This window comes from Dasypus novemcinctus, chromosome 23, assembly GCF_030445035.2.
Source record: "Dasypus novemcinctus isolate mDasNov1 chromosome 23, mDasNov1.1.hap2, whole genome shotgun sequence".
In the NCBI taxonomy this organism is placed as follows: Eukaryota; Metazoa; Chordata; class Mammalia; order Cingulata; family Dasypodidae; genus Dasypus; species Dasypus novemcinctus.
In genome coordinates this window covers 17520603-17546140 of record NC_080695.1, presented here as the reverse complement: position 1 = coordinate 17546140, position 25538 = coordinate 17520603, and the positions used below count along the sequence as shown (strand labels likewise).

The 25538-nt window shown below is 48.2% G+C and overlaps 2 protein-coding genes, 1 non-coding gene and 1 pseudogene across 5 annotated transcripts in view; 2 read left to right on the top strand and 2 right to left on the bottom strand.

Moving 5' to 3' along the window:
• Nucleotides 1-1291, bottom strand: part of STYXL1 (serine/threonine/tyrosine interacting like 1) — a 67179-nt gene extending 65888 nt beyond the window's left edge. For 2 of the 3 annotated variants that reach the window (XM_004448271.4, XM_023591402.3), the window contains exon 1: nucleotides 1054-1240. The gene's annotated coding sequence lies outside the window, so the exon portion shown is untranslated. Of the gene's footprint in view, nucleotides 1-1053 lie in introns of all 3 variants that reach the window. The other variant, XM_004448272.4, reaches the window with a different exon arrangement.
• MDH2 (malate dehydrogenase 2) lies at nucleotides 871-17973 on the top strand. Its single transcript, XM_004448273.4, has 9 exons — nucleotides 871-1481; nucleotides 7601-7769; nucleotides 9852-9935; nucleotides 10415-10524; nucleotides 11720-11845; nucleotides 13934-14011; nucleotides 14527-14626; nucleotides 14978-15129; nucleotides 16753-17973. The coding sequence occupies exons 1-9, from the start codon at nucleotides 1416-1418 to the stop codon at nucleotides 16882-16884; spliced, it is 1017 nt and encodes a 338-aa protein (XP_004448330.1). The 5' UTR covers nucleotides 871-1415; the 3' UTR covers nucleotides 16885-17973.
• On the top strand, nucleotides 7279-7412 carry LOC111766350 (small nucleolar RNA SNORA21). Its single transcript, XR_002798425.1, has one exon. It is a non-coding gene; the product is annotated as a small nucleolar RNA SNORA21 (small nucleolar RNA).
• Nucleotides 17974-19403: 1430 nt separating the features above from the next.
• LOC111766351 (small nucleolar RNA SNORA38) lies at nucleotides 19404-19544 on the bottom strand (annotated as a pseudogene).
• Nucleotides 19545-25538: the final 5994 nt, after the last annotated feature.

Below are 25538 nucleotides of genomic sequence, written 5' to 3'. Positions count from 1 at the left end.
TCTGTGTACCCACAGTACTTCATAATTCCCCTATGAGGTCCCTTATCAGGCTGCTTGAAACTGATTTTGTCTCCCCCTTTAGACTCTGAGCTCCTGAAGGCAGACGTGTGGACCTTGTTGACACTCGAATACCCAGCACCCAGACTAGACTGGCACACCCATAGTGGCTCAATAAACAAGTGGGAAGTAGAGAGGGAGGGAAGAGGGAGCCAGCCACCTGACATCAACTCCCTTACAGTGAGTGATAGGCTCTCTAGCAGTTGGACTAAACGTTATTTTCATTTCTGCTTCCCCAACCACTATCCCTGGTAGACTCAGACATCCCCCCCACGCCACCCCCAACCCCAATAGATTTGCATATTCATCTAATCAAAGCAACAACCTGGGGTACATCCAGGTGCCCCAGTTGACTGTGAACCTCTTGAGGGCCAGAACCATGTCTGAGACATCTCCGTGTGTCCAGAAAACAGGAATAAAATGAAGCTTATAATGTAATTCATACACTTAAATGAAAAACTTTGTGAGCAGGAACCATATCTTGATTTTGTTTGGGTAAACGCTTAACAAATCCACTTAACCTCAGACAGTTTCTTCACTGGGAAAGCAGAAACACTGCACGTTCACAGCATTACTGGGCAGACTCGAGGAGGAATGGAGTAGACTGGGCAGGTTCACCTTCTATACCTGTTTGCTCATCTGTGACACAGGACTTGTCCTGTAAAGTTCCTAGAACAGCGCCCGGTGCTAAGGGTTAGCCACTCCCGGCAGTAGTATCTCTGACCACTGAAGCTGTGTCACCTTCACTGTGAAGGATGACGGCACTGGCGGGTGGGATGGGACATGTGCGTGTGGGCTGGTGGGTGGGTGTCCGTGACTGAGCTCGTTGGCTGGGCCCACATTCTCCCCGCCACCCCCGGGACGCCCAGACCTCCTCTCCCCTCCCTGCCTTTCCTTTCCGGCGCTCAGAGCTCCAGGCCCGCCTCAGGGGCAGGAGGGATAGGTTTGGCTAAGGGCTCGGGCTCGGGTCTCCAGGGTCATCCGCCTGGGCCCCACCTGCAAAGCGGCTCCTCTAAGGCTCTTCAAGCCTACAGCCCGTCCTCTTCCACCTCTCAGATGCGGACTCGCCCTCCCACTCCGACCGCGTCTCCCCACCCGCCGCTCGAAACCCAAGGGGCGATAGGCCCCTGCTACAGGTTCCGCGCCCACCTCGCTAACCCTCGGCCTTTCTCCGCGTCTGCCAGGAAGTGGCCGTGATATCGCGAGATCTGGTTGACGGGGCGGGGCCGGAAGCCGGGCTAGTCTCGCGAGGCTCCGGGTTGCGGAGACTTGAAACCCAGGGTTGGGTGGAGGTCGTTGGAGTCAACTGCCCGTCGCTTGGTAGGTTAGTTGCAGGCCTGCGCCCCACCCGCCCCGCCATGCTCTCCGCCCTCGCCCGGCCCGTCGGCGCCGCTCTCCGCCGCGGCTTCAGCACCTCGGCCCAGGTAAGGCCCGGTGCTGGGCGGGCGGAGGGCCCGGCCTGGGCGCCACGTGTGCCCCTGGCTTGGGAGCAGCCCTGGTGCCCGGGCCAGCTTGGATCGCGGGGCCGCCCGGCACTGGCCCAAAGTTGGGGTGTCCTTGGCCTGTCACGGGGCGGGAAGGGCGGGGGAGGGAGGCAGGCCAGCCCCAGGACCTGGCTCCAGGCCCTTCGTAGAGCTCGTTCTGAGAGCCCGCTCTTCTGCACTCCATGGTTGAGCAGCTAGGGTTCTGGAACCGAAAGAGACTTGCAGCTCTCCACGGTGCTTTGGTATAACTAATTCCATTCTCCTTGTGACATCCGTGTGGGTTCTGTGCCAATTAATGTGTGTTAGCAACTCCATAGTACGGACAGATCGAGGCCTCGAGGGTAGGTGACTCGTTCAGGTTGCACAAATTATTTGAGCAGAGGATTAAAATTCAGTTCTCCTGATAACCGTCAGTGGCATTTGCATCACCAAGCCTGCGTTCTATGAAGACTCTGCTTCCCCTTCACGGGCCAAAGGGCCTTTTTAAAGGCTCCTTGCTGTGGGAGGACTGGGCCTTGGCCCCAGGTGTTGTGAAAGTTCCTGACTTGGCCTGGAACTACTTAAAGTAAAGCTATTTTTATCCATCTTCTTCTGGGAGAGTGAGTATCAGACTGCGGTGAGTCCAGAATCAGTCACCTGAAAGCTAAAAAAGCACAGAGGCCCAGGCCCTTTGACAACCCGGGAGACTCCTGTTTTGCCTCTGAATTCCTGCACCCAAAAGGGAGGTGATTATGGAAGGAGATTCCAAAGTTCTTGGCATTTAGCTTTTGCCCTTCAGTTCTGTTTCCTGTTTATTCTATTCGTTTGAAAAGGAAATGTGCAAATAAATACACTGGGTATCCTTGCTTGCCGAGAACATATCTAGGTATTGCAGGGGATACCAAGACGAGTGAGAGGTAGCACTTGATAATGAAATAATTATAAAATTTTTTGTGGTGATGAATCCACAACATTGCGATTGTACTAAAAGCCATTGATTATACACTTTAGGTAGATTGTATGGTATGTGAATATATCTCAATAAAACTGCTTGATAAATAAATAATTGTGCAAGAATAGCCAGCAATAGCATCTATGTACAGCAGGGGAAACAGAGACTGAGCGGTGAGGAATTTTTGGTTGTTTTTGTTTATTATTGAAATAATGAAATCCTCTAATAATGATTGAAGTGATGAATGCACAACTACGTGATTATACCAAACATCATTTTTTTTTTTAAGATTGATTTATTTATTTAATTTCCCCCCCCTCCCCTGGTTTTCTGTTCTTGGTGTCTATTTGCTGCGTCTTGTTTCTTAGTCCGCATCTGTTGTCCTCAGCGGCACAGGAAGTGTGGGCGGCGCCATTCCTGGGCAGGCTGCTCTTTCTTTTTCACGCTGGGTGGCTCTCCTTATGGGCGCACTCCTTGCGCGTGGGGCTCCCCCACGCGGGGGACACCCTTGCGTGGCACGGCACTCCTTGCGCGCATCAGCACTGCGCATGGCAAGCTCCACACGGGTCAAGGAGGCCCGGGGTTTGAACCGCGGACCTCCCATATGGTAGACGGACGCCCTAACCACTGGGCCAAAGTCCGTTTTCCCACCAAACATCATTGATTGTACACTTTGGATGAATTGTATGCTTTATTAGTATGTATTAATAAAATTGATTTGTTTCCAAAAAAAAAAAAAAAAGTCACACTTGAGATGGGCCAGAAATGAGCAAACTTGGGGCAGGTGGAGGTGGTGAGGATTGATGCTGAGGAGCAGGGGAGGAGCATTGTCCAAGGCAAGGCAGAAAAGACTGTACCATAACAGGAACAGAAAATACAACAATCAACAAAACTCTTGTGGAGTTTACTAAGCTCTTACGGTCTGTCTCCCCCATTATTAAGTGTCTTAGTGATAAATGCAAAAGGTGAAAAAGCAGGGAAGAGGAGTTGGGAGGAGGGCTGCCATTTTCCATCAACCAGGGGAGGCCTCACCCAGAAGGTGACATTTGAGTAAAGCCCCAAAGGAAGCAGAGATCAAATCATACCAAGTTATTCCAGGCAGGAGGGCAGCAACTGGGAAGACCTTATGGGCAGGGGGCCCCTGCCTGGAATGTTTGAAAGCAGTAAGGAGTGCAGAGGGGAAGAGGGGTCAGGATAGGAGCAGGCTTAAAGGGCTCTGGCTTTTTCTCTGAGATGGGCGGCCATTGGAGAGTTATGAGTAGAGGAGTGACTTGATCTTAGTCCCATTTTAACCAACTAGCTGGGGGTGGGGAAGGGTTGGACCTGTGGAAGTGGTAAGAAGCAGCTGAATTCTAGATATTTTTGACAGTAGAACCAACAGAATGTAGGATTTGCTCATGGGTGTTGAGTGAGGAGTAAGAGATGAAGGAATCACGGAGGACCCCAAGGTTTTGGGCGTTGGAGCTATTTGCTTAGATGGGAAAGACTGCTGGAAGAGAGGAGGCTATCAAGAAGTCAGTTTTGGACATACTGAGTTTAAAGTGCCTGTTTAGACATGCAAGAGGAGACGTTGAGAAGGGAGTTGAATATAAGTCAGAAAAATGCCTTGAGGGAAGTGGACTTGGCCCAGTAGTTAGGGCATCCATCTATCACATGTGAGGTCTACGGTTACAAATCCCGGGCCTCCTTTACCCATGTGGAGCTGGCCCTTGCGCAGGGCAGATGCGCGCAAGGAGTGCCCTGCCACCCAGGGGTGTCCCCCGTGTAGGGGAACCCCACGCACAAGGACTGCGCCCCATAAGGAAAGTTGCCCAGAGTGAAAGAAAGTGCAGCCTGCCCAGGAATGGCGCCGCACACATGGAGAACTGACACAACAAGATGACGCAACAACAAAAAAAGAAACACAGATTCTCGTGCCATTGACAACAACAGAAGCGGACAGAGAAGAACACGCAGCAAAATAGAAAACAGACAACTGGGGGGGGGGGAAGGGGAGAGAAATTTAAAAAAGAAAGAAAGAAAGAAAGATGCCTTGAGCCAAATAATAACATCGGTCTCAAGATTTTTGATCCTGTATACTTAATCATAAAAATGTTTTGAGTACACATTTCCAGTATATTAATTTCTACAGTATGTACTACAGTGCTAACATAAAAAGTGAAACACAAAAATTGAAATGAAATTGAAAACAAAATGTAACATATTTACACTTTAAAACAAAAGTGTAAATGAGGGAAGTATATATATATATGTATAAGTATATATATATATCCATTTCCAAAATAGTTGCTAAGCAGTTACTCTACCGTAGCCACTCCTCAACGCAGAAAAGGTGAGCAGATTTGGAAGACAGCTCACTTAGAGAGAGAGAGAGAACTCACCTCTGTAGTACAGAAGATTTTCATCTCATTACGAAGCATCGTAAGATTCCACTGCTTAAATATTGTTTTTATAAAAATTAGCTACATAGATGACAGCTTGTAATCCACAACCAATAATATTATCTCAACAAGTGGGGAAGCTATATCCCTGCCATGTTGGGTTCATCTTAAAATTCGGGACCTGTGCACATTAGGTCTGTTTTATTGGTAGAGTTTAATTCTTTATTTGTGGGATAAAAATAAAACATTCCCATTTCCATCCTGCACCCCAGTGTGATTGGCTCGTGCTCTCCACTTTGGGGACCACTGCCCTGTGGGTGTAGGGGCCAGGCTGTGTGTTGTGGACCTGCAGAGCCTCTGCAGAGGGAGTGAAGTGAGTAAAGCTTTGAATTTTAGGAAGGCTGTTTCGGAGGTGGGGCTGATGAGCTAACCTAGGGACGGGAATGGGAAGCAGGGAGGCGGGAGAGGCCTTTGAGAGGCCTATTCCTTTGGGTCTTGCTTGGATGTCTGATAGGGGAGAAGGGAAAAGCAGAAGGTGGTTCTGAAGGTTTGAATTTGGGAGAGCCCAGGTGCTGTTAGGGAGCAGGGACGGAGGGGTGGAGAGGGTAGAGACCATTGTGCTGAGACGAGGGGAGTGTCTGACAGAACTGGAAAAGCAGAATTGGAACTTGGGAGTCCCTGGAATTTGGGAGTTAGTTGCCTAACAGCGATGTAGGTGAGACTTCTAGAACCCTCATATCCTGGGTTGGTCTGGCTAGTTGAGTTTTCTGGGAAAGCAAGGGTCTACCTTTAAGCACCAACTTTAAAAATAATAATAATAACCCTAGAATGCTGGGTCCTCAACTCAGGCCCTGCTCTCTTCCTTCCTCCCTATGCATTCAACAGTGCCTGAGTCATAGGGAACTGTTGGGACTGTTTTCTCTCATTAGGCCCTGCCCTACCCCCAACCACCTATAAACTATTTGTCCTTCAAAACCCATTCTAAAAGTTTATTTTTCCTTTCTGCTGCTACTCTTCCTAGTAGCTGTCTCTCTTGCACTTATCATACTAAATACCATTATTTGGTTTGAGTGTCTTTCAGTTTGCACATCTTTTCATTGGTGCTAGCAAGTCAGTCTAGGTCATAGTAGGTAGAAAGTGAGCCCTGTTCAATTGTGAGTGGGCCTGAAAGAATGAATAGGCAGCCACTTTGAGAAAGAGTCTGGCACTTCCTCTGTAAAAGGTTAAACAGATTACCATATGACCAAGCAACTCCACTCCCAGGTATAGACCCAGAGAAATGAAAAGGTGTCACACAGACACTGGGACACGAAGTTCACAGCAACATTCCTTATCGTAGCCCCAAAGCAGAAACAACCCAAATGGCCATCGACTGAGTGGTCTTTCCAAACAGTGGGATATTATTCAGCTGTAAAAAGGAATGGAGTTCTAGTGCAGGCCACAGCGTGGGTGAGCCTTGCAAACGTTATGCTAAGTGAAAGGAACCGGTCACAAAAGGCCACAGTGCAGGAGTCCCTTTCTGTGGGACGTCCACAGTAGGCAGCTCGGAGAGACAGAAAGTAGGTTAGTGGTCACCTGCAGGTGGCGACACAGGGCGATGCTGGGGGCTGCAGGGTTTCTTTGGGGTAACGAAAATGTTCTAAAATTGTGATGGATGCACAGCTCTAGTTATGCTAAAAAAAAAACAAAAACATTGAATTGTACACCTTAAAGGGGTGAACTGTATAGCATATAAAATGTGTCTCAATAAAGCTGTTGAAAAGTAAGGAGCGAATAGGATTAGGTGATGACGAGTTAGTAGCCATTCCTCTGAAATGGTTAAGTCAAGACTTTTGGCTGCCCAGCTGGTATCAGTTCCAGCTCTGGCCTTGTAGACGTTCCGGGGCTCTGTGGTCTTTTTATGTGCCCATGCCAGGGGCCCGTGGCTTCAGCTCACGACGCTGCAGCCCCGTTTTAGCTAGGCCAAGGTGCCTGTTCTTTCTCCTTCTGGCTTGGTGGGGCGCGGTGACTCTCCAGTTTTGGTCGGTGTCAGGTTCACTTGGGGAACCTGGCAAGCCCACAAAAGCTCTTGCCTGTCCTGCTCCAAGGAGCCTGAGACTAGCATCTGACTCCCATGGTGGTCATGAAAGAGCCTTTTCCTGCCTCGTGGGCTCTTCCCCACCCCAAGCCCGCAGTTGATTGCATCCCCTCTCCTTCTAGTGCACCTGATTACTTGTCCCCTCCAGAGCTGGCAGGGCTCTTACCCCCACCACCCCAGATAGAACCACTGGCCCATTAGCAGGCACTTAGTAGGCGTTTACCATTTTTAAAGCTGCATCTTGAGGTAAGGTAGCTGTTACCAGGCTACTTGCTGGATTGAGTCACACAGGTTCTTTGTCTTTCAGAAGGGCTTGTAGTGCGACCCTATCACAAAATCTATAGGCATCCCCTTTTAAAGGGCGCAGCAGGCCTCTTGCTGATGACCCATTGAGCCGGCAGAAAAGGGCAGAGTAAAGACAGCCTTTGTGGGTGAAGCGGCAGCATCTCGGTTGTTTTGCTTCAGTCAGTGGTGTGACAAGGTGTCCACCTGGGGGAGATCTGTAGGCATGACTGCCCCGCCTTTCCTGAGGCAAGCCTCTAAACTTTCGAATGAAACTGGACCTTTGGACTGGCAGAAATAAAATGATGGCCTCTTCCTTTGGCACTACTGCCATAGAAGAAGCCCAGTGGGCCTGGGTGCCAAGTCCCTTTTCTGTGCCTCGTTTTAGAACAATGCTAAAGTAGCCGTGCTGGGGGCTTCGGGAGGAATCGGGCAGCCGCTCTCGCTCCTCCTGAAGAACAGCCCCTTGGTGAGCCGCCTGACCCTCTACGACATCGCGCACACACCCGGCGTGGCCGCTGACCTGAGCCACATCGAGACCAGAGCAACTGTGAAAGGTACTGGGACTTGGGGCCTATGCGCTTCGCACCTCTTCTCTAGACCAGGATCCACGTTCTAGAGTAAGCCGCTTAAATAAAACCAGATGTGGAGAGGCTTGGGGCTTCTGTGTTAATTTAGCTTTATTTTTAAGATTTATTTTATTTCTCCCCACCCCCTTGTGTTTTTTACTTGCTCTGTCTGTTTGTCTTCCTTGTTTCTTTAGGAGGCACCAGGAGCCAAACCTGGAACCTCTGGTGGGAGGGAGGGGCCTAATTGCTGGAGCGACCTCTGTTCCCTGTCTTGTTGTTTCTCATTTTGCTTTTCCTCAACATCTCTTGTTGGGTCAGCTCGCTGTCTTCATTAGGAGGCACCAGGAACCTCTGCTCCCTGCTTTTGTTGTGTCTCTCATTATGTTTTTTTTCTTCTTTTTGTGTCTCTTGTGTCAGCTTGCCATGCCTGCCCCTCGCACCAGCTCACTGTCTTCTTTAGGAGACACTGGGATCCAAACCAGTCACCTCCCATGTGGTAGGCAGGAGACCAGTCACCTGAGCCACATCTGCTTCCCCCATGTTAATTTTAGAATTAAATTTTACAAATGATTTCACCATCATAGACTTGCAGCATCTGTAAAGTTTCAGTTAAACAGCAGTGTCTTTTCACACACAAAAACATGGTCTACCCTTCATTCTTTGTTTTCTATTTTCTAATTTGAAAAGTCTTGAGACTGGGAAAGAGGGAACTATCAGGGACCTTCTGCAGGGATTTGGGGGCAGTCATAAATACTGGCATCCTGCCGGCCGCCTTCGTAGTACCGTGTGCCAGTCCCCACCGCCACCACCAGGGTCGCCTCCGCCAGCCTCTGCTGAGCACGGCCTTGCTAGGGAAGCCTTCCCTTCCGCCAAAGGGCAGCATCTGTGCTATTTGGAAATAGAGGTATCCCGGAGCTGCTCCTAATTAGAAGCCCTGCTGATTTTGCCTTCATTTTATGTGAACCTTTCTCCATGTCACATCCCTAGAACACAAGGAATAGAGGGAAACCTCCTCGATATGATAAAGGACGTATGTGAAAAACTGACAGCTAATAACCTGCTTGATGATGAAAAACTGAAAGCTTTTCCTCTAAGATCGGGAAAAAGACAAGGATGCCCACTTTCACTACTTTTATTCAATATTGTACTCGAAGTTCTTACCAGAGCAATTATGAAACAAAAGGAAATAAATGGCATCCAGATTGGAAAGGAAGAAGTCAGACTCTCCCTATTTGCAAATATAAAAATCCTTTTAAAATCCTTTTAAAGCTGTATAAGTTGTGATAAACGTCTTCACCTCTACATCTTCTTTCTGAGAAAAGTCCTAGAAGTAGAATGAATAGGTATGAATATTTTAAATCTTTTACTATAGTTACCAAATTGCTATCCAGAAAGATGGCACTGATTTCTTCCTCTAGCAGCAGTGCTTGGGGATGCTTGTTGGATAGGTGAAACTCCGTGACTTATTGCTAATTGGAGGTTGGCTGTCATGTCGTGTCTATGCACCTCCTTTAGTTCTAAATTTGCTCATTTTCTTTTGAGCTGTTTTATCTGCATTTCAGAAAGCTCCCATAGGAAAAAAAGTCAAAAATTATCAGCATAGGGCTTTTTCTTTCTTGGCCTTCAGTGTGTCTTCTGGAGACACGCTCATACTGGGTGATCAATAGGCAGAGTTAATAGCCCTCGTTGGAGGTTGTAATTGACTTGTGAGTGCTATTGAGTAGAACAAAGGAAAACAAATAACTTGGTTTGGTTTTGTGAAAACAGAATCTGGTTCCGGACCTGGAGGTGCACTAATCCTTCGATGGGCCTGGGCAGGGGGAGGTTGGAGGAAAGCAAAGTGAACAGAACAGTCCTGCCATCCAGAGTCCGTCAGCCTTGCGGGGCAGTTGTCATCAACCAAAGGAAGGCCCTTTGCAGGTGCAGGTGGGGCCTTTTGGCCCCCTTGAGGCCTGTGACTGGCATCAAGCCCTGGTAGGGGCAGTCCCTCCCAGCCTTTGTCCCCACGGATGTGGGAGCACCTCTGGATGACAAGAGGAGAAATTGCTCTAATGGGCTGTTTTTTTATAGGCTACCTCGGACCAGAACAGCTGCCAGAATGCTTGAAAGGCTGCGACGTGGTGGTTATCCCGGCAGGAGTCCCGAGGAAACCAGGTTTGTGCCTAAAAGCTGTCCTAGCATCTCCCTGCGAGGCAGGTGAGATGTGGTGTTCCTTTTAAAACAGATTTAGTCAGAGCTCTGTACTGGAGAAAAATTTCAAAGGCTTCCCATTGCCCATGGGATAAAAATCAAAACTCTTTATTGGCCTGGCATTTTACAGCCCTTCACGTGTCTGCTGCATTTTGCCTTGCCCAGTCCCACCACTCTTCAGACATCTCCTTGGGAATTCTTACTAAGCCTTGGTGGTCCTTCTCAGGTGTCACCTTCCCTGAATCTCTTGCCCCACCCCACCTTACTCCCAAACTTGTATTTGGCACTTGTTGTACTGGATTGTTTTCTTTGCAAGGTAGATTTACTTGAAAACAGGCCCAGTCCCGCTCATGTCTCTTGGTCCTGTAACACCAAACACTCAGCACTGGGCACGTATTTGGAAATTCGTCGTGTGTGAACATCTCAAACTGGATCGTTTGCAGGCATGACACGGGATGACCTGTTCAACACCAACGCCACAATCGTGGCCACCCTGACAGCGGCCTGTGCCCAGCATTGCCCTGAAGCCATGGTCTGCATCATTGCGAATCCAGTGAGTGCCACAGGGCCTGGCCCTCACGCGGCCCCTCTGCGGGCAGGTCTGCCGAGGCTGAGGTGCTGGTAATGAGCCAGTCGGGAGAATGGGCCAAAAGGGGCACGTTGGACTAGCTAAAAGGTCCTTACTTGTGTTTTGTTTATGTCTAAGTTTCATCTAGTTCTTCCACCAGTTAGCTGTAACTTTATGAGGCAAATCGCTTCCCCCATCTGTATCTTAGTTTTCCCACCTGGAAAGTGAGTCCATTCTTGAGGCTCCTTTCAGCCATGGCGTGGTAAGCCAGAAACAACTCCTTCTGTGGTCCTCTTGGGATTGCAATTCCCCGTCGTCCCCTTGCTGCCCACATTTACTCACATAATCTCATAGATTCACAGCCACCCCAGGCTCTGCTCACTCAGCTCAGACCCCAAGTGCTAGCTCCTCGCTGACCTGAGCCTGCCTGAGCTGGGCCTTGGGTTGCTTTTAACGGCAGCCCTCTCTGTTCCTGCCTCCTGGTCACATCTGGGTTCTGGTCTTTTCCTGGTGCGGACATGATAAGGATGGCCCTGGGTGAAAGTGCAGGACAGTAGTGTTGACTGGGGAGCGGGGTCACTGGGAAATGCCTAGCATCTCGCTCGTGCCCTGAGAAGAGGATCCTGCCTTCCTGAACCAGGTGCCCTTCTTCCAGGTAAAAGTTGACAGCAGCTCCTTCTCTGTAAGGGAGCTAACTTGTGCCTACCATAAACCTTGCTTTGTTCTTATTACATTCTTACTAAATGTTAAGTCATTTAATCTTCAACCTTGGGCGGTAGGTGTCTCCTGTTTTTCCTGCTAGAGAAGCCAAGTGCTAAGGAGATGAGGTAACTGGCTCAGAGTGACAGAGCTGGGGTTTGACCCTGGCCACCTGAGCTTTGAACCTCCATGCTGTGGTTGCGCTCAGGCGCAAGCTCCGCAGACCGGCAGAGCAGAGGTGCCCTGTGAACTCTAGAGGCACCGGGCCGTGAGGGCAAGCTTGCTGCCATGCAGTGTGGCTCTCTTTACTTGGGGGGTGGGAGACCACCCCCACGACCGCGCCTGCCCTGCCTATAAACAAAGTGCTCACAGTTGGCCGCTTAGGACTTGTTAGTAGACTGGCAAAAATATTTTCCCTTTTGTTGCCTGCCTCTGTTCTCAGAATGCAGGGCAAATCCTGCCTGTCTCTTGGATTTTCTAGGTTAACTCCACCATCCCAATCACAGCAGAAGTTTACAAGAAACATGGAGTATACAACCCCAATAAAATCTTTGGTGTGACAACCCTGGACATTGTCAGAGCCAATGCTTTTGTTGCAGAGCTGAAGGTAAGAGCTGCATCAGGTACCTCTTGGGTTACCTTTCTGAACTTCTCCAGTCCCCCCGCCCCCACCCCAGCCTTGCTTTCACAGGCATTGAAGTCCCCAGGACACTTACAGGCTACTTGTCACTTGGTAGTTGAAAGTGTTCTAGCTTGCCCTTGGTGGACAGCAGCTTCCAGGTTCTCTCAAGGAATCCCTCCTACGGGGCCCTGCATGTTGACGCTCTAGGCCTCCTCTGTCGTGGCTCTGCCCTGTGCCGCTCCCTGGTGCCTCAGGTTCAGGCCGCCGCCACGCCCACTTTGCCTTCCCTGGTTGTGGAGTGCCTGGGCTTGGGTTGTGCTCCCCCCAGGCCGTCTCCTTTTCCATTGTCCCTGACTAGTAGCTGCTAGTCACTAGACAAAGGCTGACCAAATTAGCCAGCAGAGAGCGGAGAGGAGCTCCAGGAGTCCTGCAGTGCTGCGCTTCCAGCGTTGTCACTCGTTGGTTTCTGGTTGTTTCTTGGGTTATGTCATAGCTTTCCTCAGGTAGCCTGGTCTTTTGGGGTTGCCTGTTTTTTTCTGGACTGCCAGACCGTGTACCTGGGTAGATGACTGTCACACACTCGGCTTACTGGTAAGGCCCACTTAAAACGGACTCAAAAGGAAACCTGGGAGGAGTCATGAGATGGGGGTGAGTAGTTCCCTCCCCTGTGAGCCAGATAGAACTGCTTGGGCTTCTGACATTTCAGACAAAGCCCTGCTTTCATTCAGACTGAACATATATCTGAGGGCCGGAATTGCAGGCTCTCTTCCGGATGCTGGGATCACTCAAATCCATAGCACTTGAACCCAGGCCTTGGTGGCTCCGTGTAGTGGAGACAGACCTGGAACTGTTTAATTCAGCCAGTTCAGGACAGGTGTGCACAGAGTGTGGCAGACGTGGAGTCTTGGCGTGAGGAAAGGCTTTACAGAGGACATGACCTTGAAGCTGGAGGGCAGCTTCAGGTGCTCTCGGCAGCCAAGGCCCACCATTCCCACCAGCTCCTGTTCCTGGGCTGCAGTGCAGGAGCTACAAGCCACACGTGGCTATTTAATTAAAACAAAATCCATAATCCAAGTCCTCTGTTGCACTGGCCACATTTCAAGTTCTCGATAGCCACACGTGTCTACTATATTGTCCCAGAAAGTTTTGTTAGCACTGTCCTGGTCTGGATGCTTCACTGTTTGAGCTGAGGGGAAAGGGGATTTTGCCTGCCAAAGAAGCTGGGACTTGACGGGCTTCTCAAAAGCAGGGGCTACGTCGGATCAGCCCCATGTCCCTGGTGGCCGGCTCGGGCCTTGGCCTGGAAGCCCTGGTAAAGTAGGCTGGACTGACATTTCTTAGCTCCTTGGCTCCCTGCTCCATTGACTTGATCCTGTGTGGTTGCCCCCACTTGAGGCTGGTTCTCCCCTTACTGGGTAAAGCTTGGTCTCCTAATGTCAGGCTGGTCTCTTCAGCACTTGTGGGGTTTAAGGAAGCAGCAGCATTTGGGGAGCTGCTCGCCTCTCTCTCATGACTCCCCAGGTTTCCTTTTGTGTCTGTTTTAAGAAATACCAGTTTCACATGTAACTGCAGGCATCGTACCTCTGGTTCTTTAACAAATGAATCTGCCTCTTCTGCAAGCGCTGCTGCTTTTGTTCATTCTGTCCTGTCACTGTTTTGAGTTGGCAGTCTTCTCACCTCTGGGTGTCCCAGGGCCATTTGCACACTCTAAGACAAGGAAACAGAGAAGGGGCTGCCAACACCTCGGAGACAGGGCTCTGGGTTTGTGCACAGGGGCTGGCACGAGGTCTGGGAGAAGGCCTTCAGCCTCTGGTTCTGGAGGGCTTTGGGCCAATGGGGGGACCCAAAAAGGAGGCAGTTTGCTGCTCACCGACCTCATTACCTCCCTGTGCAGTCTGCCGTGCGACCCCTCAGCCAGGCCGTGCTGGGCGGGGTTAGACGGAGCCTCTTCTTACTTAGCCGTGTCGAGTTCTGTGGGTTTTTCCACTATTTGATGCTTTAGGTGTATATAACTTGTATTATACTCAAAAGAGCTTGTTAAAAATTAACCAAGTCTCGTGCCTTGGTGAGCAGGGCTTGGATCCAGCGCGTGTGAGCGTCCCCGTCATTGGTGGCCATGCTGGGAAGACCATCATCCCCCTGATCTCTCAGGTGCGTGTGTTCCCCAGGGGGCCGGGGGCTCGGCAGTGTCAGGAAGGACGGGACTTGCTCCAGCCTGCTTCGGGAGGAGTCTGGACAGGAGCCTGGAGCGGGGAAAGGACGGTCGTGGGAAAATGAGCCCTGTAGTTGAGTTAAGGCCGTTGTCCTGACGTTCATTTCCTTTTCTCTGTAACTGCGCTGTGGCTATGCAAGACGTTTACATGAGGGTAAAGTGGGGAGGGCAGTCTTTGTACTGTTTCTACAACTTTCCTGTAAGTCTAAAATTAATTCACAATTTAGGAAGTTCTTTAAAAATGAGTAGGGAATTCAGAAACTCTCCGAACAAAGTCTGTCTTTTTAGTTTTTCTATAAAGAAATGGTCTTGGTTTCCAGGTTAGTGGTGCTGGGAGGGATTCGCCTGGGAGCAAATGAGGAGAAGCCCCAGATGAGGAAGTGGTGGGGGAGAGTGTAAATTCACAGCCAAGCCAGAATCTGCTCAGGTGATTGTCCGTGTCTTTTGCTTTCAGTGCACTCCCAAAGTGGACTTCCCCCAGGACCAGCTGGCCACCCTCATCGGGCGGATCCAGGAGGCCGGCACGGAGGTGGTCAAGGCTAAAGCCGGAGCTGGTAGGTCCTTAGAGGCCGTCCCGGGTGTGGGCAGTGATGCTGAATCCACAACCGAGTTCGGCGTTGTAGAGAGGCTGCTTGTCCTTGGGCGCCGCCTCAGCAAGGAATGGATGATTTTCTGTGTTTCTCTCTCAAGCATTGGATAAGAAGGCAGCTCTGCTTGCTTTGTGGAGTGGGAGTGGGTTTTTGGTTGGCAGAGCTGATTCAGTGCTGTTTGTGAAAACTTAAAACTAAGGGATACTGATCTAAATTCCTAACTTAAGTTGGAGAACTTGCACATGCAGCAGCTCGGCCTCACCCAGGCTTTACAGTTGCGCTGCCAACCTGGCTGAGCTGCCCGTGTCCTCCTAGGCTCTGCCACCCTGTCCATGGCCTATGCTGGCGCCCGGTTCGTCTTTTCCCTTGTGGACGCAATTAATGGAAAGGAAGGAGTTATCGAATGTTCCTTCGTGGAGTCAAAAGAAACAGACTGTCCCTATTTCTCCACGCCGATCCTGCTGGGGGTATGTATCCTGGAGGCTGGTTCTCTTGACCGTGAAAGAGGAGGGATCTAAGATTCTGGAGCTTTTTTGTCCATTTCCTCATAATTCAGGTTTCCTTTGTTTATTAAATGCTTGTCACTGCCGGGCTTGTGCTTGGGTTTTCAAGAAGGAATGCACCTCACAGAAGTCAGAGCTGGGAGATGCCAAACTGTGAAGTCCAATCCTTCCAGCGCACCTGAATTTGACCATGGTCACCAATGTCTGCCCGAGTGTGTGTACCGAGGAAGCTCCTTCCTTCAGAGCTGTCCATTCCCTATCCAAGCCTGAAAGCCGTTTTCCACCAGCTGATACCCAGTTCTCTTGTTCTGAATCAGGGACTACAAAGTCAGATTCCTCTTCAGAGGAGGCCTTGAGATGTTGGATGCCTGTCATACCTTAAAGTTCAGACATTCCTTCTTCCCCACTGGTTTTCACCTGCAGCATCTAGAACTGAGCCCATCTCATTGTGTTGCTGGGCTTCCCCTGTCTTGGGGCCTCTGTCATATGGCTAGGTTTTAGCATAAGCCTTCAGTGAACAGAAACCCGTCATGCTCACACACAGACTGCCAGACCAGAATGCCCTTTCTGTGTGTGGGCAGCTGTCGAAATCCAGCAAGCATGTGTTTGCGTTTAACTCTTTCCCAGAAAGTTTTGTGACTCTGGGTCACCCAGAGGCCCTTCCCATAGACGGAGTGATGATCAGTGAGCCATAAGACCTGGCCCCAGGCCTGGGGGGCTCTGTGTAGTTGAGAGAGGCACGGAACCATCTGAGTAACCAGGTCCGTGTAGGTGTGTGCAGGGGGGACCCAGGCTGTACAGAGGAGGTGGCATTCAAGCCGCATCGGAGGCTGCTGTGGCAGCAGAAACAGTTCTCAGTTTTGGTAGGTAAAGGCAGAGGCAATGAGACATCTGTTGTTTTTTGTTGTGTTGATAGCAGACATTTACCTACTTTGATTCCAGGTGATTCAAGTGAATATTAAAATGTTTCTCTTTTCAGTCCTTTACCAACTTGTAGAAAAGACTAGGACCCAGAAATATGCTCTTTGTCAGGGAGAATAAGTGCTGCTAATTATTGCGTACTTGCTCTGTTCTCTCCGCTGCTGAGCCCTCTGTGTGTTCTCACAGCTTCCTGTGAGGTAAATAACATATTTGTTTTAAAGAAAATAAACTGGGAGCAGATGTAGCTCAAGTGGTTGAGCGCCTGCTTCCCATGTGTGAGGTTCCAGGTTCGATCCCCAGTACCCCCTAAAAACAGACAAAACAAACTAACAAGTGAAAAAACCAATTTGGGGAAGCCAACATAGCTCAGTGGTTGAGCACTAGCTTCCCACATACAAGGTGCCAGGTTCAGTCCCCGGCCCTGGTACCTCAAAAAAAAAAGAAAACAAAATTGAAGTAAGTTGTCCAAGGTGCCCTTGAAATATAGAACAAGACAGAGCTGGGCTCCCCCCGGGTCTGCCTGGCTGTAAAGCCTGAGCTCCTGCCGCTGCTCCCAGAACCCCCGTGTGGATGAGCAGGCAGAGCTGGTGAAGCCACCAGTGGGTTTTCTGTAACAAACTCACAAAAACGTCACTGTCATGTTTCACCACCTTCCTTCTCCTTCAGAAAAAAGGCATAGAGAAGAATCTGGGCATCGGCAAAATCACCCCTTTTGAAGAGAAGATGATAGCTGCTGCCATTCCTGAGCTGAAAGCCTCGATCAAGAAAGGAGAAGAGTTTGTCAAGAACATGAAATGAGAGTACTGTTAAAGAGTAATCAGTTTATTTATTTACGTTTCACTGGAAAGCCGTTTCACCTACCTTTGTATTTTCATTTACTTTAATGATGTTTATTCAATTAGGATCATCATCCCTTCCAAATTACGGGCTGGTCTATTGGTGCAAATAAAAGCAGTCTTTGGTTTTCCTTTTCAAGGTCCCCTCTGTAAATGAGCTTTTTCCCCATTAGAGCTGGCTTTGGAGTGTCACCTGTTTTCATTACAAATCAGAACGAGATGTTAGTTCTGTTAGACTGAAATATGAGGGTTTCCTTAGAAGGTTCAAAGAAGTCTAAAATGTTTATTTCTGAAATGGGATCAGAGATTCACCTCTTTTCTGCACCCTTGCTTCGCTCAGGTGTGTAAACTGAAAGAAGGGCCAGCCCCAGCCTCCGGGACGTGAGTCCTTACAGCAGCCTTTCACCTTCGCGGTGAGAACTGCTCAGTGGCTAATGCGGCTTTCTGTCCCTCGTTGTGGGTTGGATTTTCTGGTTAAGCCAGTAGCACTGTCTTCACTGGTGCTGCCTTGACCCAACTTCAGTTCCCCTCTGAATTTCATCCTCTTCTAACCAAATCTGATGCTCAGTGACGGTGACAACCTATAACAAGAACTGAGGAGAGCACGGGGCGGGCATGGGGGTTAACCAAAGGGCAGCTTCCGTAGAGGCTGAGGACACAGCACTGTGTATCCTAAAAAGGTGGTTTTGCATTTTTATCAGGGGCCTAAAGAGAGGGCTTTGTCCTGTTAGTTTTTATCCTAACTGGTGGGATTGAGGTGTGGGGAAGAAAGAAGAGATTTGGTTCCTCTGAAGTAGAAATTGCTCTATACCTGGGAAGGCATTTCCTGGCAACAGGTGGTGGTCTTCCATTGTAGGGTGAAAGGGCAGGTGGGGGTGAAGGTGTGCCCGGGAAATGGAAACTCATGTCCACAATACCTTTTTTTAACACACTTTTTAAAGTGTATCCACTAAAACTGAAATGGATTTTATCAAGACATGTTGGTACATGTTCATTGTATACAACCTAAAAAGTAGCTAAAAAATAAAGCAGGGAAAATAATCACTGGTGATATTTTAGTATTTGTCCTCTTAATTTCGTTCATGTCATAAATTGAGATTATGCTTCATGTACCGTTTGTAGCCTGCTCTTCTGGTTGTCCATCGCTATAACAAGCTACCCCCAGATATGGCTGCTTCAGACAAAATAGCCGTTCTGATCTAGCTCACGATTCTGGGGGTGGGCTGGGCTAGGCTGGCTGGTTCTGCATCTCCCTGGGACGTCAGCCCGGGCTGCTGTCATCTGGAGGCATGGCGGGGCCGGGATGAGATGGCTCGCTCCCGCGGCTCGTGTTTGGGGGTGTTGGGACAGCTGGACTTCCCCCACACAGGCTCCAGGCCTCTGTCTCCACTTGGCCAGAAGTGTCAAAGCAGAAGCCGCATCGCTTCTGCCACCTTGTCTGGATGAAAGCAGGTCACTCACAAGGCCAGGTGCTTTGTGGGAGGAGACCACATGGGTGTGAACAGCAGGAGGGTTGCACTGGGGGCTGGCTTTGGAGATAAGCTACCACACTTGCAAACAGCCATGCATCCCATGCAGGATTCCATCACCACTACCCCATGTTGTTGTGACATATTTGTTACAAATGAGAAAGAACATCATCATCATCATTATCATGTTCCTGCTTTCTATAGCCCATAGCTTATATTTGGTGTGTTTTTCCCACAAACCATCCTATTAACACCATGTATTAGTATTGTAGATTTGTTATAGTTCATGAGAGAACATTCTGATAATTGTATTGTTAACCATCATTCACTTTGGGGTTCACTGTGTTGTACAGTCCCTTGCCTTGTTCAGTCCATCCAAAGTATATAATTAGTTTCTCACAGTTTGCTTATAGAGTTGTGCTTTATCACCTCAGTCCATTTCAGAATATTTTCATTTATCCGAAACCATGTCCCCTAACACTCCCCCCCCCATTATTGCCCCTTAGCATTGATACAGTACCTTCTTTGCCATCGCTGTAAAATACAACAATAGGGGAAGCAGATGTGGCTCAAAAGATAGAGAATCTGCCTACCATATAGGAGGTCCAGGGTTCAAACCCAGGGCCTCCTGGCTCGTGTGCTGAGCTGGCCCATGCGCAGTGCTGCTGCATGCAAGGAGTGCCAGCCCACGCAGAGATGCCCCCGTGTAAGGGCGCCCCCCATACAAGGAGTGGCCCCTGCACAAGGAGAGCCACCCCACGCGAAACGGCAGCCTGCCCAGGAGTGGTGCCACACATGGAGAGCTGACACAGCAAGATGACACAAACGAGACACAGATCGCCAGTGCCGCCTGATGAGAATACAAGTGGACACAGAAGAACACACAGCAAATGGACAGAGAGCAGAAAAGGGGGGGGGGGAGAAATTTAAAGAACACAACGATATTACTTTTAACTATAGTCCATATTTTACAGTAGTTGTATTTTCCTATGTATCTCCATTTTTATTTTTTCTGTGTGGGATAGGATGATAATAAGCCTGCGGGGAGCAAGCTGACTCTAGACTTAGACTCTCTAAGTCCCCATCTCTTTGCCTCCAATTTGTACATGTCCAAGGATAGGAAACCACAGACACACACAGCTTTGTAGGAGGGTTCCATATTCTTAACACCTTGTAATAAAGGAACATTCTTGTATTTGTATTATTAGGCATAATCATCATCCACCACTGAAATCACTGTTAAACAATTCATAGATTATCCTCTAGCTTTCTTTCAATTGATACTAATCTCCTAGGCTACCCCTCTTAGCCACAATCATGTTTCTATATCAGCGTCATTGCTTTAATGTGTTAGAGTGATTCTAACCATTTCCCCATTGTTATTTACAATCCCCCTTAAACATTCTGTGTACCTTCAGCATCAGCTCTCCCTTCTCAACCCACATTTTATCTCCTAGTAACCTATACTCTATAGTAAACTTCATGAGTTTTGATTCATATTTAGTTCATATTGGTGAGCCCATACAATATCTGTCCTTTTGTGTCTGGCTTATTTCACTCAATGCAAATGTCCTCAAGGTTCATCCCAAATTCATTTATTCTGAACAACTGAATGGGACCTCATTTTGTTTATCCATTCATCAGTTAATGGTCATGTCACACTTTGAATGGCTGAATAATCCTTGGAGTGAGTGTACTACCTATAATTTATTCCACTGTTGGATAATTGGTTTCTCACTTCTATAAAAACTGTGGCTGCAGACATATCATCATATACTACTGAGCCATTTCCTCATGATAGCACTCTATGCAAAGCACTATACGAGCTCTGCTTGGGGTACATTTGCTTTTGTGGGGTCCTTGCGGCCACCCTGGCAGGCCACTCGGATCAGTGCTCAGTTCCACCCAAGAACCTCCTGAGGGAGTTTCCCACAATCTGCAAAGGGAACAGGCTAGGCCGAGGAGGTGGGAGTGGTCCACAGCACACTGGGAACACCGGCCATCCCGGAGCTCTTTTCCCTGCAGAAGCCTGCTCCTGCCTTTCACTGCTCACAGAGAGATCAGCTACAGACAGGACCAGGGAGGAGCAGATTGAGCTGGCCCTGCAGGCCAGGGTGGATTTCAGCCAGCAGAGACAGGGACGGGGTGGGCATATCCAGTGGCAGCAGGGGCAGACTGGCCTCAAGACACTAGGAGCAAGAGGTTTGAGGACTTGCTGCAGTGGCCACACAGTGAGGGGAACAAGGCCAGTTTGGAGAGTCAAGCACGAGGCTAAAGGGCTTGGACCTCATACTGTGGGTGGGGGTGGGGATGGGGTGCTGGGCAGTTCCTGTTAATGGGGGGGAGGCCTATTAACATGTCAGCTGCCACTCAGGACGCTGGGGTGGGGCCAAGAGTCTACCTCTCATCCTAGCCTCCAGACAGGAAACTATCACATTGATCCAGTCTGTGTTGTAACAAATACACTCTGACTTGGACGTTGAACTAAGAGATGCCAAAGAGCACCATCTGCTGGCAGACCAAGGAAGTGCATGCAAGAACATGAGAAGTAGGAGAGGCTTTTTCCAGCCTCTATAGCCTCCCTCCCCAAGGCCCTAGGAAATGAGTCTACAACCAATTACTGGGTCCAGTATCCAATTTTAAGCAACCAGCAAGACAATCCTACCAATCCAGGTCAAGCCAAGAATCAAAGAGCAGTGGTAACACACAGCCTCCTCCCACTAAATCCTACAAAAAAGAAAGAAATTGAGGCAAACGGACTTGGCCCAATGGGTAGGGAATCTGCCTACCACATGGAAGGTCCGTGGTTCAAACCCCAGGCCTCCTTGACCCATGTGGCACTGGCCCATTACCAGTGCTGTTGCACGCAAGGAGTGCCATGCCATGCAGGGGTATCCCCTGTGTAGGGGAGCCCCACGTGCAAGGAGTGCACCCATAAGGAGAGCTGCCCAGCGTGAAAGAAAGTGCAGCCTGCCCAAGAATGGCCCCACACACACAGAGAGCTGACACAACAAGATGATGCAACAAAAAGAAACACAGATTCCCGGTGCCACTGATAAGGATGGAAGCGGTCACAGAAGAACACACAGCGAATGGACACAGAAAACAGACAACTGGGGCAGGGGGAAGAGAAATAAATAATCTTTAAAAAAAGAGAAAGAAATTGAGCATCTGAGTAAACTACATCCTAATCAGATGCCTATACATTCAGCAAAAAATTTCAAGTCATACTAAGAAAATGGCAGACATGGCCCAAGAAAAGGAATATATCAAAGCCCCAGGAGCAGATTTTGAGAAAACTAATAAGCGAGATGCGCACAAATTTCCAAAATCAAATTAATGAGTTGAAAGACAATATGGTTAAAGAGATAAATGACATCAAGAAGACATTGAGGGAAAACAGACTTTGGCCCAGTGGTTAGGGCGTCCATCTACCACATGGGAGGTCCGCGGTTCAAGCCCCGGGCCTCCTTGACCCGTGTGGAGCTGGCCCATGCGCAGTGCTGATGTGTGCAAGGAGTGCCGTGCTACACAGGGGTGTCCCCCACGTAGGGGAGCCCCACACACAAGGAGTGCACCCATTAGGAGAGCCGCCCAGCGCCAAGGAGGGAGCAGCCTGCCGAGGAATGGCGCCGCCCACACTTCCCGTGCCGCTGATGACAACAGAAGCGGACAGAGAAACAAGACGCAGCAAAAAGACAGAAAACAGACAACCGGGGGAGGGGAGGGGAATTAAATAAATAAAAATAAATTAAAAAAAAAAAAAAAAGACATTGAGCAAGCACAAAGAAGAATTTGAAATCGTGAACAGAAAAATAACAGAGCTCATGGGAATGAAAGACACAAGAGGTGAGATAAAAAACACACTAGAAGAAGATGGCTGTGGAATAAGGAACTCCTAGAGCTCCTGCTAAAGGGTAGTTAGTAAACACCCAGAGCTATCTGGGGCTAGCTGAAGCACCTGTTTGGGGTCTCCAGGGGACCAGAAGAGCATCCTGCAACATCCTTGAAGGAATGGAAGGAGGAGACTGCCCATCTGCTGAGAAGATTCGTAAGTAGAGCGCTCCACACCACGGAGGCCAGTGCGCATCCTCTGCTGGAGGCATTAGCTGCCTCGGGAGCTGTTCTGTGGCTGGAATTGAAAGTTCCACTTCTCAAAAACGGGGGAGGAAGAATGATTGGGCACCAACTTCAGCCATTGATGAGTAAATTCAGTGTGCTAAAGTATAATCCTGAGAACAGCTAAAGTTTGAGCCTGTCCAATCCAGAAAGAGACTTGTAGCTGCCATCTTAACTCCACATCTGGCACGAGGGGAAGCAGGGTAGGTGGACTGAAAATCACAGTGCTGGTAGGGACTGGCCTCTTTCCATCCAGATCAGATTGCAGCTCTAGCATAAGCCCCAACCCCACCTCCAAAAGGTAGGAAGCTGGGGGGACCTGCACCAGCCTTTCTGGGAAATTACCAGCCAAGCCATGGAGGCTGGTGATCATCCTACTTTGGCAGCACAAGCTGCCCCAGGAGCTATTCTGTGGCTGGAATTTGAAGCTCCATTTCCCAAAAACAGGGGAGGAGGAGTTGGTTGGCCACCAATGTCAGCTACTGATTAGTGGATTCAGCTGGCTAGATTATAACCCTAAGAAGAGCTAAAGTTTGAATTTGTCCAGGTCAGAAAAAGGCTGGTAGCCGCCGTTTTCACTCCACTCCCAGCAGGAGGGGAAGCCAGGCTGACCAAAAATCACACTGACAGTAGGAACTGGTTTCTTTCACCCAGATCAGACTGCAGCCCCAGCCTAGGCATCAGCCCCACAGGGAAGAAGCTGGCGGGCCCTGCACCAGCCTACTCAGGTAACTGCATGTAACTTTGGCTGGCGCAGGCTGAGTAATTGGAATCTACTGGGACAACTGCGGTCATCTTGGACCTGCACTGCATAGATTGCTGCCCACACCTGCAGCTCCATCCCCACCCCAGGCAGGAGAGAAAGGGATGTGAAGCTTCATCAGACTCTCTGGGCAACTAGAGTCTAGGCTTGGATTATTCCACACAGCTGTGACTCTGTCCCTACCCCTAGCAAAGGAGAAAGCTGGGAGAAGCTTCATGGGTCCCTGGGACAAAGAAGCCAGCTTGAGCCTCCACAGTTTATAGCACCAACTACATCCTTGGTTCCTACTGTAAAACCAGCAAGGGAGAAATTGCAGGAAGTCCTAAACTAAAGAGAAAAACTGCACCCAGAATAAATACTCTAATAAGCCAGGTGCCAAGACACCAACAAAAATCCACACCAAGAAACAGGAAGCTATGGCCCAGCTAAAGGAACAAGATAAGCGTCCAGATGACATAAAGAAGTTGAGACAACTAATCACAGATGTTCAAACAAATCTCCTTAATAAATTCAATGAGATGGCTAGAGAGATTAAGGATATTGAGAAGACATTGGATGAGCACAAAGAAGAATTTGAAATACATAGAAAAATAGCAGATCTTATGGGAATGAAAGCACAATAAATGAAATTTTTTAAAAATAACATTGGAATCAATTAATAGCAGATTTGAAGAGGCAGAAAGAAAGGATTGGTGAGCTTGAAGAAATGTCCTCTGAAAGTGAACACACAAAAGAACAGATGAAGAAAAGAATGGAAAAAAATTGAACAAGGTTTCAGGGAACTGAATGACAGCAAAAGTCATGCAAACATACATGTCCCTTATCCCAGAAGGATAAGGGAAAAGGGGCAGAAGGTATATTTGAAGAAATAATGGTAGAAAATTTTCCAACCCTATTGAAGGACATAGGTATCCAAGTCCAAGAAGCACAATGTACTCGCATCTGAAAAAATCTGAATAGACCAACTCTGAGACAAATACTAATCAGAATGTCAAATGCCAAAGACAGAGAATTCTGAGAACAGCAGGAGAAAAGCAATGCATAACATATAAGGGATACCCAATAAGATAAAGTGCTGATTTCTCACCAGAAACCATGAATGCAAGAAGACAGTGGTCTGATATATTTAAGATACTACAAGAGAAAAACTTCCAGCCAAGAATCTTATATCCAGCAAGATTGTCTTTCAAAAATGAGGGTGAGTTTTAGATAATTCACAGATAAACAGAAACTAAGAGAATTTCTAACGAAGAGACCAGATTTTTAGGAAATTCTAAAAGGTGTGCTAGAGCCTGAAAAGAAAATAAAGGAGAGGCCTAGACGAGAGTCCAGAAATGAAGAATATATCAACTGAAGTAACTAAAAGTGTCAAAAGAGTGGTGAAAATAAAATATGACAGATAAAACTCAAAAAGTCAGGAATAACTTAACCATTGATGTAAAGCACTTGTATTCAGAACTGCAACTTGATGTTAAAAGAAATTTTAAAAGGCCTAAATAACTGGAAGAACATTCCATGCTCATGGGTTGGAAAACTAAATATCATTAAGATGTCAGTTCTACTCAAATTGATATACAGATTCAATGCAATCCCAATAAAAAGTCCACCAGCACTTTTTGTTGTTGAAAACACAAGTATCAAATTTATTGGGAAGGGTAAGTGGTCCTGAATAGCCAGAAATATCTTAAAAAGGAAAAGTGAACTCTCCTCTCTAGACTTTAAATTATATTATCTTGCTATAGCAGTTAAAACAGCATGGTATTGGCATAAAGAAGACACATACACCAGTGGAACCAAATTGATGGTTCAGAAACAGACCCTCACATGTATGGTCAAGTGATTTTTGACTAGCCTGTCAAACCCACACAGCTTGGGCAGAACAGTCCATTCAAAAAATGGTGCTGAAAAAACTAGATACCCATAGCCAAAAGAAGGAAAAAGTACCTCTATTTCACACCTTACCCAAAAATTAACTCAAAATGGACCAAAAACCTAAAAATAAAAGCAAGAGCCATAAAGCTTCTAGAAGAAATGGTAGGGAAATAGCTTCAAGACCTGGTGGTAGGTGGTGGATTCTTAAAGGAGGTAAGAGGAGGACTGAGATAGACTACTGATGTTTAATATATGTTAAATAATTTTAGTTTTAATTAGTCTTACGTAAAAGTGTTGAAATGTATAGAGTGGATGGTAACACATAGCAACAGCTAGTTTGTAAATGGGGATGTTGCTGAAAATGGTAGTCTAGGTATGTAAATGCCAATTAAC